This window comes from Bos mutus, chromosome 4 (genome assembly GCF_027580195.1).
Source record: "Bos mutus isolate GX-2022 chromosome 4, NWIPB_WYAK_1.1, whole genome shotgun sequence".
NCBI lineage: Eukaryota > Metazoa > Chordata > Mammalia > Artiodactyla > Bovidae > Bos > Bos mutus.
Window position 1 is genome coordinate 89032625 of NC_091620.1, and position 16750 is coordinate 89049374.

A 16750-nucleotide genomic window follows, 5' to 3' on the forward strand; every position below is an offset into this window, starting at 1 on the left:
GAGGCATTACAGAATTGAAGCCTGGACTGCTCCTGCTCTGAGAAATTAGCATATCCAATACCATACTGCTCTCTCCCTCCTTACTCAGGAAAGAGAAACCACCAAGAGCTCGACATCCACACATAGCAAAGCGGCCACAGGCTTTCATGCCAATGCCTTTAAACAATAATCTGGTTCTCAATCCCCCAATCCTATTTTTATTTTGCATTTTCTAAAGTGTGGCATAAAACACAAATGGTTTTAGTTTTTTTCACATTTCAGATTACTGGCAGAGTGCACTTTAGGGAGGCTGGTTGTAAGTATCACTGTAAATAGAAATACAATGAAGAATAGACATAAAATCACTGGATGAAATTACATATTTAAGTAAATGTAAAACATGACTCAGTTTATCAATACTGTTATTTATGTGGAATTTTAAAATCATACATGTGTTACATATAAAGTTTAAACAAATTAGTTGATTTAATAATAATAAAGGCATTAAAAATTTTTTTCACCATAGTAAAAGCAGCTCTTATTTTAAGTAAATAAGTGTTCATATATGGAGTAAGCTTGTGACTTACTCTGCCAAACCCAAAGCTTGAAATAGTGGAATCTTCAGAATGGATCATGTAAACCATTTCATTTACTGAAGTGGAAGATAACTTCCCAATTCTGCCAAAAATTTTACATTCTTAATTACATTATAATTCTCTCTATCCTCTTGACAAAAGGATATAATGAAAGTTTGGGTAATAGTGGATATTCATGACAAAAGGTTATAATGGAATTTTGGGTAATAGTGGATATTCACTGAGAGAAGCATTGAGAGATACTGTGAGAGAACATCTGATGGTTTGGAGAAAAGGACCAGCTCAAATTACTCTAATATTTGCTAGAAAATTTGGGATGTTCCAAATCATTCTTCCTGCAATGCCACAGGTCCAACTACATCATACTATTTGCTAAAATCTTTTAATTTAGTTAGTTGGGTAATTTTTCCCTCTAGGAATATATTCCCAATTTTATAGCAGAAATTGATAGGAAAATACGCACTTTGCAGCAAATTGCTTTATAAGCAAGTGTGCTTTTTACAAATTGAAGGATATATGCATTATCTCACTTAAATGAATTTTTGTTTCCTTTTAAGAATCTGAAGGGTAGATGGTGTGTGAACAAAACGTGTCTACTTGAATAGCATGATTCTATTGATACATGCAATAAACAAGATCAAAGCATACCAAATAATTCTTAGGCAGTCTTTCTTTGCATACACAAAGATCAAAATATGTGTTAACTCCAACAAAATCATTGCACTGACTGTGCGTTTACTAATTTAAAATATATGTCTCGATTTCTCAGGAGCTCTTGATGAGTTCCTTGTTCCTTTATTTTCCCATTGTGCAGAACCACTATCAAATCTGCGTTCTGTATCGTGGAGAGTCTGTGAGCCACCACTAGGCATGTCCTCCCCTTACTGGCCTTATCAAGGGCATGTTGAACCACCTGAAAGAGAGAAGGACCTGTGATTGCTAGCTTTGGTTAAATGCCAGTAAACTTGCCCAAGTCAAATTGATTAAGGAAATCTAATAACATTCATTGTCTATTTGCTTATCTTCAAGGAAACTACCCTTCTTTGTGGAATATCTTAATAGAAATCTAGAAAAAGTAATTACAGACACTAATTAAGATTTTTATTTGGAGTAGCTTTTGTGACAATAAAAGTTAGATGGTTATTTGTATGTGAAAGTGAAAGTGAAGTCGCTCAGTCGTGTCCGACTCTTTGCGACCCCATGGACTGTAGCCTACCAGGCTCCTCTGTCCATGGGATTTTCCAGGCAATAGTACTAGAGTGGATTGCCATTATTTGTATTTAAGTGGTTTCAAAGTCAAACCCAGAAAGTAGTATTTCCATACTCAATTGTCTGTTTACTTCATTTCTTCTCATAGTTTCTTTTGTTTGTTTTTCTTTTTAGAATTTAGTTGTAAAACTGTCCTAGCTAAAACAGCATCTCAGCTACAAAGAGGTAATAATGTTGTATGTATATGAGAAATAAGGGAATTCCCTGGAGGTCCAGTGGTAGGATCTGTGCTCTCACTACAGGGAACACAGGTTCAGTCCCTGCTTGGGAAACTAAGATCCCACATGCCTCGCGGTGCAGCCAAAAACAAAACAAGAACAAGCAAGAAATGGAAGCAGAAGGTAAAATCCGATTATTTGCTGAATATATAAAATATTCTAATGATGGTTATCTCATTTAAATCATTTCAGTATCTCTGTAAGGAGTATTTTCATTTTCCTGATAAATAAACCAAGATTCGAAAAATTCAGGTCACTTGACCTAGGTCACACTGCTAGTAACTGATGAATCCAGAATTACAGCCCAAATATGTTTGATTCCAAAAGTCCCATTTTTTTCTTTCATAACACACTGTCTCTTGGAAATCAAGAATGATAATCATCTACAAATAGTAGTTGTGTCGTGATTAATCTCATGGGATCTTAGATCAGATGCACTTTATTAGAATTTAAAGTGAAAGTGAAAGTTGCTCAGTCATGTCCGACTCTTTGGGACCCATGGACTATGGGATTCTCCAGGCTAGAATACTGGAGTGGGTAGCCTTTCCCTTCTCCAGGGGATCTTCCCAACCCAGGGATCGAACCCAGGTCTCCTGCATTGCAGATGGATTCTTTACCAGCTGAGCCACAAGGGATTTAAGGAAGTTACTTAACTTTTTCTAAGCCTTAGTGTGCTGATCTGTAAATTGAACATAGTAAAAAATAATTAATCAAACTGTTGTGAGGATTGAGATAGTAGTGTATAATAAGCACTTAATAAATATTGAACATTATTATTCATTTAACCAGCTTTCATTTAACAAGAACATACTGTATATGCAAGAACTTCTAAGGGACAAGAATATAGTAAAATTAAACATGAGAAGAAGCTTGAACTGTACACCTGTTGTTACATGTCTATTTGCCCCCTTGTTTCCTTTTCAAGGGGGCAAATAGAGGAGGAAATGACAACCCACTCCAGTATTCTTGCCTGGAGAATCCCATGGACGGAGGAGCCTGGGGGGCTACAGTCCACGGGGTCGCAAAGAGTCAGACACTACTGAGCGACTTCACCCACTCACTCACTTCCTTTTCAAACTGAGCAAATATTCTAAAGAAGGTAGAGAAACTAGCAGGCTCCAACATTGCTGTGTAGATCACTCTCTTACATATGTAGATTACCTTATTATTTTGTTTGGTATCATTAGAATAATAATAAAACAGGAAAGTAATCTTCCTTGGGCTTTTTTCTTGAGTGGAGAAGCATTTCAAGAATTGGGACCCTTTTGATGATGAGACCAATTCTAATGAGAAAACCTTTCTAACACACGAGATGCTTTGTGCCCCAACTCTCTCCCCCCTCCCCACCAGCCTCTGACCTTTACATAAAGGTCAAAACCTTAATTACAACTGGTGACCCTATGACTACAGTTCTCTCCAGGCCTTTTTTTTCCCCACCAACTGACCTTAATTTCTTCCAAAATACTCCACTCTCATATTTCCTATTAATCCTGAGATGAAAGAAGAGAAAGTTACCTTTTCACTCTCATTGTCAAGAGCTGAAGTGGCCTCATCCAACAATAAAATTTTTGGTTTACGGAGAAGAGCCCTTGCAATAGCTAGTCTTTGTTTCTGGCCGCCAGAAAGCTGTGTTCCTTTCAGTCCAACGTGTGTGTTGTATTTCTATTACAGGAACATGCAATTAAGAAAGCAAGTCTTGGTTATTTAAATTAACATGGCAACTGTGGGCGAGAGCCATCTAAATATTTCAGATTTTGCTACTCTAAAATTTGTGTCCCAACAAGTGCTGAAATCTATTCTTGGGCTTTGTTGCAAATAAATGCTAAACCAGCAGTAAACACTACCATTTCATTTACATATCTAATCTGATCACAAACAGTAGACCTTTGCCATTTTGCTTCTACAAAAGAATTGTTCAAATTAAAGCATTAAAAAAAAAAAAAATTAGGGAAAAAGTTCCCAGTAAACACAAATCTTTCCCCATTAAGTTAAATTATCTTCTGTTTTCAGGTCAAAATGATTTAAAGTAACATTTTAAAATAAGTCATTGGGTTCCCTAGCTGTGGCTCTTACTAAATCTCTGTGGGCACATTTCTCCAGGTGTCATGATGCCATTCTCAGTGGTGCAGGTATCATCCTAGGAATAAGTTAGGCCGGCATCTTAAGACAGTCCATTCAACTTTTCAGGCCATGATAGTGATATTTAGCACTTCACAAATTGCTACACTCTCCTACTTACTAATGACTACCTTTTCAGTATTACACTCCATGGAAGGGTAAAGGAAATTTCTCACATATCTAAATCATAATGGATCAGCAAGCAGGCTCCCACTTGTTTTCTACATTATTCTGTTGACTCTGCTTTCCTCCAGGGTTTCATACTGCTCTCTGTTAGCCCTTGCCAGTTGTCTGAGAAATACATGCCATTGGTACCCAAACAAGGATGTGTGGGTGGATCAGCTCCACTGGGAAAGTAAGTCCAACTGTACAACCTTCTAAAGGTGGGTCCCGTAGCATCATCATAGAGAAACGCAGCACGTGATGATGTACTGTTTAGCTTAGGACCCTGGAGAGGCCTGATTCAACTGCCTTTCCCTCCGCACCTTGCTGCCTTCAGGAGGTGTTTCTCCAGCAGAGGGGGTTTCGACAGAGCTTCTGAGTAACTTTAATAACAGATATGTCTCCTTAATCTCAAAGTTCATTTTTCAACTTAAAATGCTTAGTTGCTTACTTTATATCAAACAATGGGTGTCTGAATTATTGAAGCCCAGTAAAAGTGTCCTTTGTGAATGGTCTACAAAGGAAACAGACTTCAGCTATCTCCTTTGTGATTTTGGGAGATTCCCTGGTGGCTCAGATGGCAAAGTGTCTCCCTGCAATGCGGGAGACCTAGGTTCAATCCCTGGGTCAGGAAGATCCCCTGGAGAAGGAAATGGCAACCCAATCCAGTACTCTTGCCTGGAAAATCCCATGGATGGAGAGGCCTGGCGGGCTAGAGTCCATGGGGTCGCAAAGAGTTGGTCGCGACTTCACCTTCATTCTTTTTTCTTTGTGATTTTACCTGAGACTGCTAGCCCACTGGGCCTTTTCCTCCTAAAACACATTTTATTAAAACTGGAATCACAGGGCTGTAGATAATTAGGTAAAACTCAGCGGTTCATATCCACACACCGCAAGTTTCCCATCTAAATTAGAGGATTCAATCTTAAGCCAAAAACTGGATTTGGTGGCAATGATAACGGACTTTTAGTTCTTTCTGCCAGTCTAGATTAACTTGTACGTGGATTCTTCTCTTACAGCTGAAGAAGATATAATACTAGCTTAGAAATCACTTTGCATTTCTTGGCTTTCTTTAGCTTTCAGGAAGATGTAAGCCTCAAAGAATGAACTGGATGAAAATACAGTTCAGATGTTTTTGCCCATCATTAAGCCCTGGTGGCTCAGATGGTAAAGAATCTGCCTGCTATGCAGGAGACACAGGTTCAATTGCTGGGTGGGGAGGATCCCCTGGAGGAGGAAATGGCAACCCACTCCAGTATTCTTGCCTGGAGAATTCCATGGACAGAGGAACCTGGCAGTCTACAGTCCATTGGGATCATAAAGAGTCGGACACAACTGAAAGACTAACACTTTCAAGCAGAACAGATTATAAATATAAATATACATGTTGTCTCAATAGTAATCTAAAAACATTTTCAGACACTTAAACGGAAGGTTTTTGTCTTTTTGTTTGTTTCTAATGAAGAACTACAGGATTTCATTCTTTCCTGTTTCAACTGAAAATCTAAATCAGTTTTCTGGCAAACACTAGGATGGTGAGTGCCCTGAAATCACCTGTTTTATGAGATACTCAAGAAGCAGAAGCTGTTCAATGTAAACCTGGGTCTAAATACCAACTGGATCCTGGAAGGAACATCAGATAGAGTCTAATCCTAAACCAACTGCATGCTGGAGATTCCTTGCAGGCCCTTTAAAGGAGTTTCAGGGTGGTTCCAATGGGAGCCAGGAAGTGGTTCGAGAGCTGACTGTGTGAAATTGTGGGCACTAGGGGATTTCTACATCTGATGTTTTTCTCAGGGATCCTCAAGACCAAGCCAGTGTTATCTGAACTCCTCTCCCAGGCTGATATTTCCAAATGCCTGGAGGTTCTATTCATGGCATACACCATAGATTTGTTACCCTTAGCACACTCTAAAGTGAAGTCACTCAGTCGTGTCCGACTCTGCGACCCCATGGACTGTAGCCTACCAGGCTCCTCTGTCCATGGGATTTTCCAGGCAGTAGTACTGGAGTGGATTGCCATTTCCTTCTTCAGGGGATCTTCCCGACCCAGGGATCGAACCTAGGTCTCCTGCATTGTAGGAAGACGCTTTACCATCTGAGCCACCAGGGAAGTTTAGCCTTGATCTGCCAGACAGGTCCATAATCCTTTACCTGAAACCCACAGGGCTATAGTTGCTTAACAATTCTATTTTTCTTTACTTTAGAATAAAATACTATAAATTGTACACATCATACATTATTTATATTTAATATGCAATATATATTATTTTGGGCTTCCCAGGCTTTGGGGGTAAAGAATTCGCCTGCCAGTGCAGGAGACACAGGAGACTCAGGTTTGATGCCTGGGATGGGAAGATCCCCTGGAGAAGGAAATGGCAACATGCTCCAGTATTCTTGCCTGGAAAATTCCATGGACAATGTAGCCTACCAGGGTCTCAAAGAGTCAGACATGACTGAGCAACTGAGCACACACACATATATTATTTAAGACCCTCAGAAAGGGCTGGGTAGCAATCAGTAATCAAATATGTGAATACTTATGTAGAAATATTTGACAATTCATTCTAAGTAGGATTAATAAAGACTACATAAAACCTCACGTCATTTTGACCACCCAACAAATTTACTTCAAACATATGGTTTTAAGAACTTTTGGAAATTGGAACTGGGGGAAAGAAAAATATGGACCTGAGTTTCTCTCATCCAGGTTGTAATGTACCAAGACTTGCCCCTTTCATGTAGTCTGGGCCATTGCCACAGAGGTCACAGCGTCTCTTGAATGAGCAAACAAAAGGCTGAGCTTCACATGATTTTTTTTTTTTTTCCTTTAAAAATTCGATCATGTCACTTCTTTGTGTAAAAAGGTCTAGCGGTTTCCTCTTTCCAATAATAACAGAGTCCAAACTTAGTCTGGTAATTCAGAACCTTCACATTTAGTCCATGCTCATATTTGTGTGGCTTCTTCTTAATTCCCCACTTTATGCTCAGAACTTTAAACTTATTTTCCCTCAAACACATAAAACCCTTTCACATGTATGTGTTTCTGCATGAGCTTATTCTGTCTCCTAAAAATGGTGTTGCTCCCTGTGCCTAGTGAACTACTCATTCTTCAAAACCCAGTTCAAAGCAATATCCTCTGTGTGGTTTTCTGTGAAACTTCGTCCTTCCTGCTTTTGTACTCTCATCATATGCTCTTTGTGTTTTCATGCCAGAAAGCTGCCCAGTGTATTATGTACTTTCTTGCTCACTTTCTACAGACAACCTGAAGCTCAGTCCTGACAATTCCACTTTTATGATATTTTTTACATCCTTTTCCTTGTTTTATTTTACTTTATTAATTCAGACCTTCATAACTTAACCCTGGAAATAGCTCCGAGTTGATTTCCCAAAATCCCTGTCCTTTCTCCACTCCAAATGGTCATTTACATTACTGCTAGACTAGTAATTTCCCTGTCCTATTCCAAAAGGATATTTTGGCACCAGATTTCTTTATGGTTCTATATATTTTGCAGGTAAGAGTGATATGAAAGTAAACTACAGTTTTATTTTAAAACACTTAGAAACAAGCTATTCTTTCTTTTGGAAATGACATTATGATTCTCAAAGTTGATTGTAAAAAGAATGCTGAATCTCTGCAGTATATAGTTCTGGGTGAATCTGAGAAATAGTACAATGAAAAGAATGAAAGATAAAAAACAATTTAACGGTAAAAGTCAAATGGTACAAATATAAAGTGGATAGCATTTTACCATACATAAATTAAAGAAAAACCCTATTAGGATTATGTAGATAATAATCTATCCTTGAATCAATAATTCAGTGAGTGTCTTGGTTAAAAAAGGGAAAGCTATAGGGTCACAATATTTTGTTACTCCTTCTATTATAGTTAGTAATGCAGAACCGTACTGAAGTTAGGGAAACTGTATTAATGGCCCATTTCTAGTTAGAGGAACCAATTAATGTGGACAGGAGATGGTGAGGGATGATCTAGTAGTATAAAAGAGAGTATCCTTCTCCCAAAACAGGGCATTAGATTATTGTTTGATACAATGCTTACTAACCTTTGGCATTTCCTTTTAAAGTGAGCTAGAAAACCACATTATACAAACTTGTTTCTAATCAAAAGTAAGTGTGTGTGTGTATATATATAAATGTAGGTATACACATATACTTTTTAAAAATTTTTTTGCTGCACTGTGCAACATGTGGGGTCTTAGTTCTCTCACCAGGGATCAAACCTGTGCCCCTTTTAGGAAGTGTGGAGTCTTAACCACTGGCCCACCAGGAAGTCCCTATATTTTTATTTTATCTATGTGTGCATGTAGGTATAAATAGTAAGAACTTATAAGTTGCAATCAACATTAGTGTCTCTGTGCACTAAGTCTGGATTTGTATCAATGCTTGCTATGCTAAAGCCCTCTTGACAGCCAAGATTTTCAACTTTTCTGAGATTTTGTGTCAGCTGCCACAGCCAATACAGAGAGATGACAAAAATGGCAGACAAGGACCTAACACTCTAGTGGGAAAAGGAGACCCTAAGCAAATTAATAAGCACCAGCATAATTTTAGACTGTGGTAAGCACTCTGAAGACTATGCGATAGGCTATAAGGGCTGGTGGGTCCTCTTTAAAATAAGATGGCCACGGAAGACTTCTGCAAAAGTGACATTTGAAAGAGCTTGAAATTTAAGGAACTGGCTCTTCGAAGAGTCATAAGAAGGGAGAACCCAGCTGAATAAATATGAGTGTAAATGTCCTGCAGTAGGGAATAAAAAAGTTCATGAGACAGAAAGAAGTCAGTATGGCTGGAGAGAGTAAGCACATAAAGAGATCAGGGCCAGATCACAGAAGGCCCTACCGGTCTTATAAGAAGTTTTGATTTCATTCTTAGTTCAAAGGGATGACTTTAGGAGGTTTTAGGCAGGGAGGGGTATGATTTACTTTATGTTTTTAAAAGATCCAATTGATGTGAGGAAGAATTATAAAGAGGCAAGACTGGAAGCAGGAAGACAGATTAAGAAGGTACTCTCTGATGTCTCAGACAGTAAAGAATCCATCTGCAATGTGGAAGACTCAGGTTCAATTCCTAGGTTGGGAAGATCCCCTGGAGAAGGGAATGGCTACCCACTCCAGTGTTCTTGCCTAGAGAATTCCATGGACAGAGTCCATGGCATCACAGTTAGATGTGACTGAGCGACTAACACTTTCACTTACTTTCAAGGTGGTCCAGAGGGGGATGATGGTGGTGTAGCCATAAGTAGAGTATAAATGAATAGAAGTATAAAATGAAGTATAAATGAATAAATGAGTAGAAGGTATAAAATAAAAATATGAAAATTAATTGATATTCAGTGAATATTAATACAGTTGGTCTTGGAAAAAGTCACACAAACATAATTTCAAATTTTGCTTTTTATATCTCACTTTACATTAGATGCCAGCAATAAATAAATTGTGTAATCCAAGAAGCACATAAAAATAACCACTTAAGCCCAATAAAATACTAGACAGCTTTTAGTTCAAGATTTCAGACATTTTCTTACCTCAGGGAGACCCTCAATAAAAGAGTGGATGTTTGCTGCGTTTGCTACTTCTTTTATCTCATTCAGTGACACAACACGGCTGTTATCACCATAGGCTATGTTCTCAGCAATGCTACAGTTGAAGAGCACAGGTTCTTGAGAAACGATTGCTATCTGGGAACGGAGCCACTGTACGTTCAATTCCTTTGCATCCACACCATCAAATAGCTGCCAAAAGCAGAATGGAGAATGGTATGTGAAGATCCAACAACTGCATCATGTTACAGCTCACTGCATTCAAACGTATACAAATCATAACAAGAAGGTTAGGAATCCAAGCTATTCCGTAGCATAAATGTTACCCGAGAAGGGCTCATAAATCATATGTTGTATAGAAGCAGACAGCATGTATTAATAACTAACTGAAGTACCAACTCTTAAACTTACTTGACATTTCTGGGAATGGCCATATATTCTAGAGACCTGCCCAGAGTTTAGAATGAAGTCTGGTGTTCTGGACTAAAGTCAGATGAAAAATGACCAACCTCCACTGTAAAGGACCCTGTTTTATTAAAGCCTAGTGAGGTAACAAAATTCAACTGACATCTGATGAGCATAAGCATACCTACTATGTGATGAGGACTCTTCAGGCACTGGGGAAAGAGTAATAAACAAGACAAAGGTCTTACCCTCCTGTAGCTTATACTGTAGTGGAGAGAGGCAGGTAATAAGCACACTAACAAACAACGTCAGAAAAATAAAGTGTCATGATAACATGATAAGATAATGGGATAGAGAGTGACTAAGAATGTGCTGAGGATTTGGGAAGGGGACAGGTGAATGCATTATATTCTATCTAAGAAGTCCCCTCTAAGGAAGTAGAATTTTTAGACTGAGATATGAATGATGAGAAGGTATTGGCAAAGAAGTTATAGTAAGAACAAATTTTGATCAGGGGAACAGCAAGAACAATGTGTGTTCAAAGAACACTGTGTATTTAAAGAACATAAAGAAGTCAGTGAGACTGATACACAGTGTATAGTGAGGTAGGAGTGATAGGAGAGGAGTCTGGAGGGAGAGGCAAGGGCTAGATCACAAAGGACCTTGATTTGATAGTATGGACTCTCGTTTATTCTAACTGCGATAGAGAATCATTGGAGAGTTTAAAAGAAGGAGTGTGCTATGCTGTATGCAAACAGCTGAGTGTTACCTTATTTTGGTACTCATTGTTCATTGTTTTCTGTGAAGGCAGCCATTTTGCAAATAATCTTTGCGACTGTGATGGGCAAAAGACTGTAAATTGCAGCAGAATGATGACTATCAGGACAATCTTTGACTTTTATGGGCTTTTTGTTTTTTGCGGTGGTAGGGGAAGGAAGAACAGGAAGTTGTCTTTGTGTGTTTGTAATGTGGTGGTGTTTGAAGGGACAGAATAATTGAAAATCTGAATATAAGTTAGAGTAAGAAAAGTGCCAGGTAAAAAAAACCATCCTTGGAGTTCAAAGGAGGGAGAGGTTGCGTTTTTTTGAGATCAGGATGCAGAACTTAATGGAGCTGATTCAAAAGAGCTCTAATCATGCCTATGGTTTTGAGAACTGTGGTGTGGAGATGGCCAGAGTGAATAGCAGGAAGCCTGAACTTAAGCCCAAGGGAATGTTTAAGAACAGCTCTGCTAACCTCCAGATAAGTTGTATTTGAATTCAGTCTTACCACTTGTCCTTTGACTGGGTCGTAAAATCTCTGCAGAAGTTGGACAGAAGTGCTTTTCCCACAGCCACTGCTTCCAACAAATGCTACTGTCTTCCCTTTCTCAATACTGAGGGATAAACTGCGAAGGATTAGGACATCTGGGCGACTTGGATAGAAGAAAGAGACTTCTCGGAACTCTATATTCCCTTCACATATGTCCTGTGAAAGAAAGTTGGCAGTGTTTAAAAGGATGACTTAGAAAGTCTGTAACATACTACAGCACACTCTGGCTGAGTGCTTTCTGAAAACTGTGTCTGTTCCACAACCATTTTAATTTTAAACATCATGTTCCTCTCTGTCGCGTTGCTGACTGCACATTGTTGTCGTTCAGTCACTAAGTCGTGTCCAAATCTCTGCGACCCTGTGGACTGCAGCATGCCAGGCCTCCCTGTCCTTCATTATATCTTTCAAACTTATGTCCACTGAGTTGGTGATGCCATCCAACCATTTCATCCTCTGTCGCCCCCTTCTTCTCTTGCCCTCAAACTTTTCCAGCATCAGGGTCTTTTCCAGCGAGTTGACCCTTCACATCAGGTGGCCAAAGTTTCAGCTTCAGCATCAGTACTTTCTGTCATTTTGCTTGAGATTTTTATATCTGTAGTTGTTGTGGTCTTAGCTCTCAGACTTCCTAAAAACACTGGTTTTCTTTGGCTTCAGTACCCAGTCACAGTCTGATCTGCAGAAGAGCTGTTTGACCACCTGCTCTAAATAAATACATCTTTTAAAAAAATTAGTTTGTGTTTTACAGATATTATTTGTGCTTTATAGGTATTATTGCTTAACTCAGAATAGCTGGAGCCCTCATAAACTATGTATAAATGTTGTTTTTATAAGTTGGACCATGATTTACAGTTTATATACATCTCTATTTTAAATTCAGATTTATCTGTGTTAATTGATCTTTTGGCAGTGACATTTGCCTATAAATTTATTTTTCTCTTTATGCTTCAATCTCTTTAGTGGTTGATAATTTGTAAACCAATACTTATGTATATCATAAGTATGATGTTTATAAAAGACTTTCCAGAACAATCACTAAATGATGATTAACTTTCTCTTTATATATTTCGTTCTTAAGATTTTAGGTTCTTTTGAATTCCATGTTTGCCCTCAATCAAATGCATTTTAACTAGTGAGGTTTAATAATCATGCTCAGCATATTCTGAGCCCAGTATATAGGTAGGAGGCAGAGATAGGTAGAGGGGAGGAGTATCAAAAAATATTTGACAAATTATTCTGTTGTCAAAGGAAAGAAATGTTAACTTGTGGTTAAGTATTGTAGAATTAGGAAAAAAAAATCCTGAAACGATATGTGCCAAAATATTAAGTTTAACAGCAGCTTATTTTTAGCTTTTTCAATGCTTTCTGTTTTGCCCATTACAGCACATGAATATTATTTGTGAAAAAAAAATTTTAAAAAAACCTTAGAGAGTACAATTATTTCTGTATGCTCTGATGCCTTTTGGAAAGGTATAGAAAGATATTCTAGACTTCCAGACTTTAATACATTTAAAATTTTACTATTTTAGATATTTTGTAATGGAAAAATTTCAAACATCTATAAAAGTAGAGAGAATAACATGTAATGGACTGTTTGCATATATGCCTATCTCCCAACCTCAGTAATAATCGTTGTTTGCCAGTTTTGTTTTTATCAGACTTTATTTTTTTAAAGCATAGAGAATGGGCTTCCCTGGTGGCTCAGTAGTAAAGAATCCACCTGCCAGTGCAGGAGACAGACTAGATCCCTGATCTGGGAAGATCCCATATGCCACAGAACAACTGAGCCTGTGTGCCACAACTATTGAGCCTATGCTCTAGAGCCCGGGAACTGCAGCTACTGAAGCCTGCTCAACCTGGAGCCTGTGCTCTTCAGTAAGAGAAGCCACCACAGGAGAAGCCTGCGTACCACAGCTAGAGAGAAGCCCCTGCCCACCACAACTAGAGAAAAGGCAGCACAGCAACAAAGACCCAGCACAGCCAAAATAAATGAATAAAAATTAAAATAAAAAATAAAGCATAGGGAGTGATAGAAGTAAGTGTCTATTAAATACAGTAGAGATTAAATAACTTAATTTTATAGTCTTTATAAGAAACATTTCCACAATCTATCCCTTTGATACAGTTCTATGGGAATATTTATCAGTGAGATGCTCAATCCCTCTATTGTAACATTTAGAAAGAAATGACTAGTAATATTACTAAATATCTAAATCCTAAGATTTAAAAATTTTCCTATATTACTTTTCAAAAGACAAGTATGAAATTTTATTGTGACACTCATGTATCTTAAAGCATTCTATTTTGAGAATGTTATGATCTTTTTATTTTTAACTCTCATTTCTTTTAATAATTATGAAGTTTGAGTGATAATGTACTATTTTAAGCTATCATACATATAAATCTACTGTTAAAATTCTAGAGGGAAATACATTTAAATGAAAATTTCCTTTTAAGTGTATACCTAATAGTTATTCTTTTAAATTTAAAATGTCTAGAAAAACTGAATATATATTTAATGTATGTATCTTTTAGAGTTTGTGACTAAATGTGTACATGTGTTTTAATATTAATAATTTAATATAGTTCCCATTTCCTATCTTCTGTTTACACATATATTTTCCATGAAAAATGGCGTCTGAAGTAGCAGGATACTATTTACTTTGCATATGTTATCAGAGAAAAAAATGAATAAATCTTAATGCAAAGCTTTATCCAATATTAAAACTTTTGCAGTCTAAATAAAATCAAATGTATAAATCAATCCTGTGTTCAAGAACATTCTCATGGCATCAGGCAAATAAACCAGAAGCACATATTTTTTAATATAAAATCTGTACATTTTAGTAGGAGAGGTGAAAATTTGATTAAGAAAAGATCCCCTTTCTCCTTTTGTAACCATAACAGTTATTTATACAAGCTTTTAATTATTACAGCACTCATTTGCAGTTATTGAATAATGCCTTAATTTAAGTCTAATTAGAGAGCATGCATATGAAGAATTAATAATAAGTGGACATTTAAAATCATAGTTGTGCTTACTGTTTTTTTCCCTTCTTGACTATAGCTGTCTATAGTTGGTTTCTTTTCCAACAAAGCAAACAGATGCGCAGCCCCAGATTTGGCTCTCGAATATTCAGGTGCCAAAACAAGTGTTTCTCCAATGGCCATAGCTCCATATGCAATTGCAGTAAAAACTCTATCAAAAGATAAAACATTTGAATCTCAGTTAGGTATATTTTCAAATAAGAGCTCCAAAAGTGAAGGAAAAATCAAGCACTGGAATATAATCTTTTGAACCAGATAGAGCCATTAATGCTCAAGGCCCAACAATGATACAGCTCTTTTGTAATTTTCTACCACATATTGATTATCCCTTTCCTATACAACAAAATAACTTTGGAGCTCAGGTAATCTTAAAAATTTCTCTTCCAATTAGAAAGACAGGTCAAAGGCTCTAACTAGTGAATATAAAACTTCTTAGCTTCTTTGATATAAGGATCATTTGCTTGGAGATTTGACAGAGAATTCAACTAACAAGGGAAGAATGGACTCCCCAGTCATGAGGTCGGAATTTACACAGTAGATATGAATGTTTTTTTTTCCCCCTTTTTTTGCATATAATGTAGTTAGAACAGATAACTGATGCCAGATGATTGGTTATCTGCCTGAAGTGCTACAAGATTTAAAGAGAGCAAAGCATGGAGACTGTGCTTTGTTAAGATCCTAAAAACAATATATGAGTAAAGTACAGCTTAGCCGGACTGGAAGAAGTGCTGTGATCTTTGGTCTGCTACAGATTATGATCTCAGTTTTAAAACATATTAATTCTAAAATGGTAAGTATGCAGATGATAGCACACAGGATAATAGTCACAGAAATGTGGCATATCATGTGGCCATGGTTAAATATTTTTCCTCTCATTTTTCATTTTAGTCATGAAAACACATTATTGGAATGAAAAATACTGCATCTCAGTGACAGAGCTAAAGGTGTAATTCAGCTAACAATTATTTAAGTTTCACTGGCAGTATTTAAACATTAGGCAATAAAAGGACACATAGAACCCAGCTGCTTGTTTGCTGTGCTGGATCGCAGCAAGGTAAACACAAACACACTGGTCCCCTCATGAATTTCTCTAGCGATGGGACCTATCAAGGGGTGTTTTTGATGCAATCTCTTCAGCAACATAGACTTCAAATCTTGAACCTTGTTTTCTTTATAAAGGTCAAACACCATATAAGATATATAAACAACTGGTTTACTGGAATGTGTGATGCTAAAATTTTATAGTTACTAGCTCTGTGATGTCAAGGCATTTTTAGTACTAATATTTACCGAAATTTAGAGCTTAAAATGCCATTCAAAATACTTAATACTCAGCTATAAATATCAGAAGTGTGTACTGAATTTAGGTAACACATGAGAGTAGGCTTCTCAGAACAACTAAGAACATACCTTAGTATCTGAAATGTGCCAAAATATCTTACTGTCCTAAAATTTGCATAATTAAAAGTCAATTTAATTATTTGACGTAAGTGTACCGAGGCTAATGTCTTTGTTAGGTCTCCCATAAGATGAATTTACTGAGAAGGGGAGAAGGGAAAACAAAGATGCAAAATAGATTAAGAAGAAAAGTTTTAGTAAGAAGGAGAGCACCAACTGAAAGCTCTGTGCTGTCTTTATTGTGTTTATGTTGAAGGGAGGCTAAATGGAACGGGGATTGATGTTGATGAGGATTAGATTGAGGAAACTAACTTTGTGGTGATGGGACTGTCTAGGGGTTTCAGTTCAGTTCAGTTCAGTCGCTCAGTCGTGTGACTCTTTGCAACCTCATGGACTGCAGCACGCCAGGCCTCCCTGTCCATCACCAACTCCAGGAGTTTACTCAAACTCATGTCTGTTGAGCTGGTGATGCCATGCAACCATCTCATCCTCTGTCGTCCCCTTCTCCTCCTGCCTTCAATCTTTCCCAGCATCAGGGTCTTTTCCAATGAGTCAGTTCTTCGCATCAGGCGGCCAAAGTATTGAAGTTTCAGCTTCAGCATCAGTCCTTCCAATGAATATCCAGGGATGATTTCCTTTAGGATGGACTGGTTGGATCTCCTTGCAGTCCAAGGGATGCTCAAGAGTCT

The 16750-nt window shown here is 37.5% G+C and overlaps 1 protein-coding gene across 1 annotated transcript in view; it reads right to left on the reverse strand.

Annotated features, from left to right (window-relative positions):
* Nucleotides 1-1290: 1290 nt before the first annotated feature.
* ABCB5 (ATP binding cassette subfamily B member 5) overlaps nucleotides 1291-16750 on the reverse strand; it is a 115186-nt gene continuing 99726 nt past the window's right edge. Inside the window, exons 23-27 of the mRNA XM_005901241.2 lie at nucleotides 14658-14814; nucleotides 11577-11774; nucleotides 9888-10094; nucleotides 3578-3724; nucleotides 1291-1488 (exon numbers count right to left, since the gene is read on the reverse strand). Of these exons, the coding sequence (XP_005901303.2) occupies nucleotides 1291-1488; nucleotides 3578-3724; nucleotides 9888-10094; nucleotides 11577-11774; nucleotides 14658-14814 (907 nt within the window). The remainder of the gene's footprint in view (nucleotides 1489-3577; nucleotides 3725-9887; nucleotides 10095-11576; nucleotides 11775-14657; nucleotides 14815-16750) is intronic.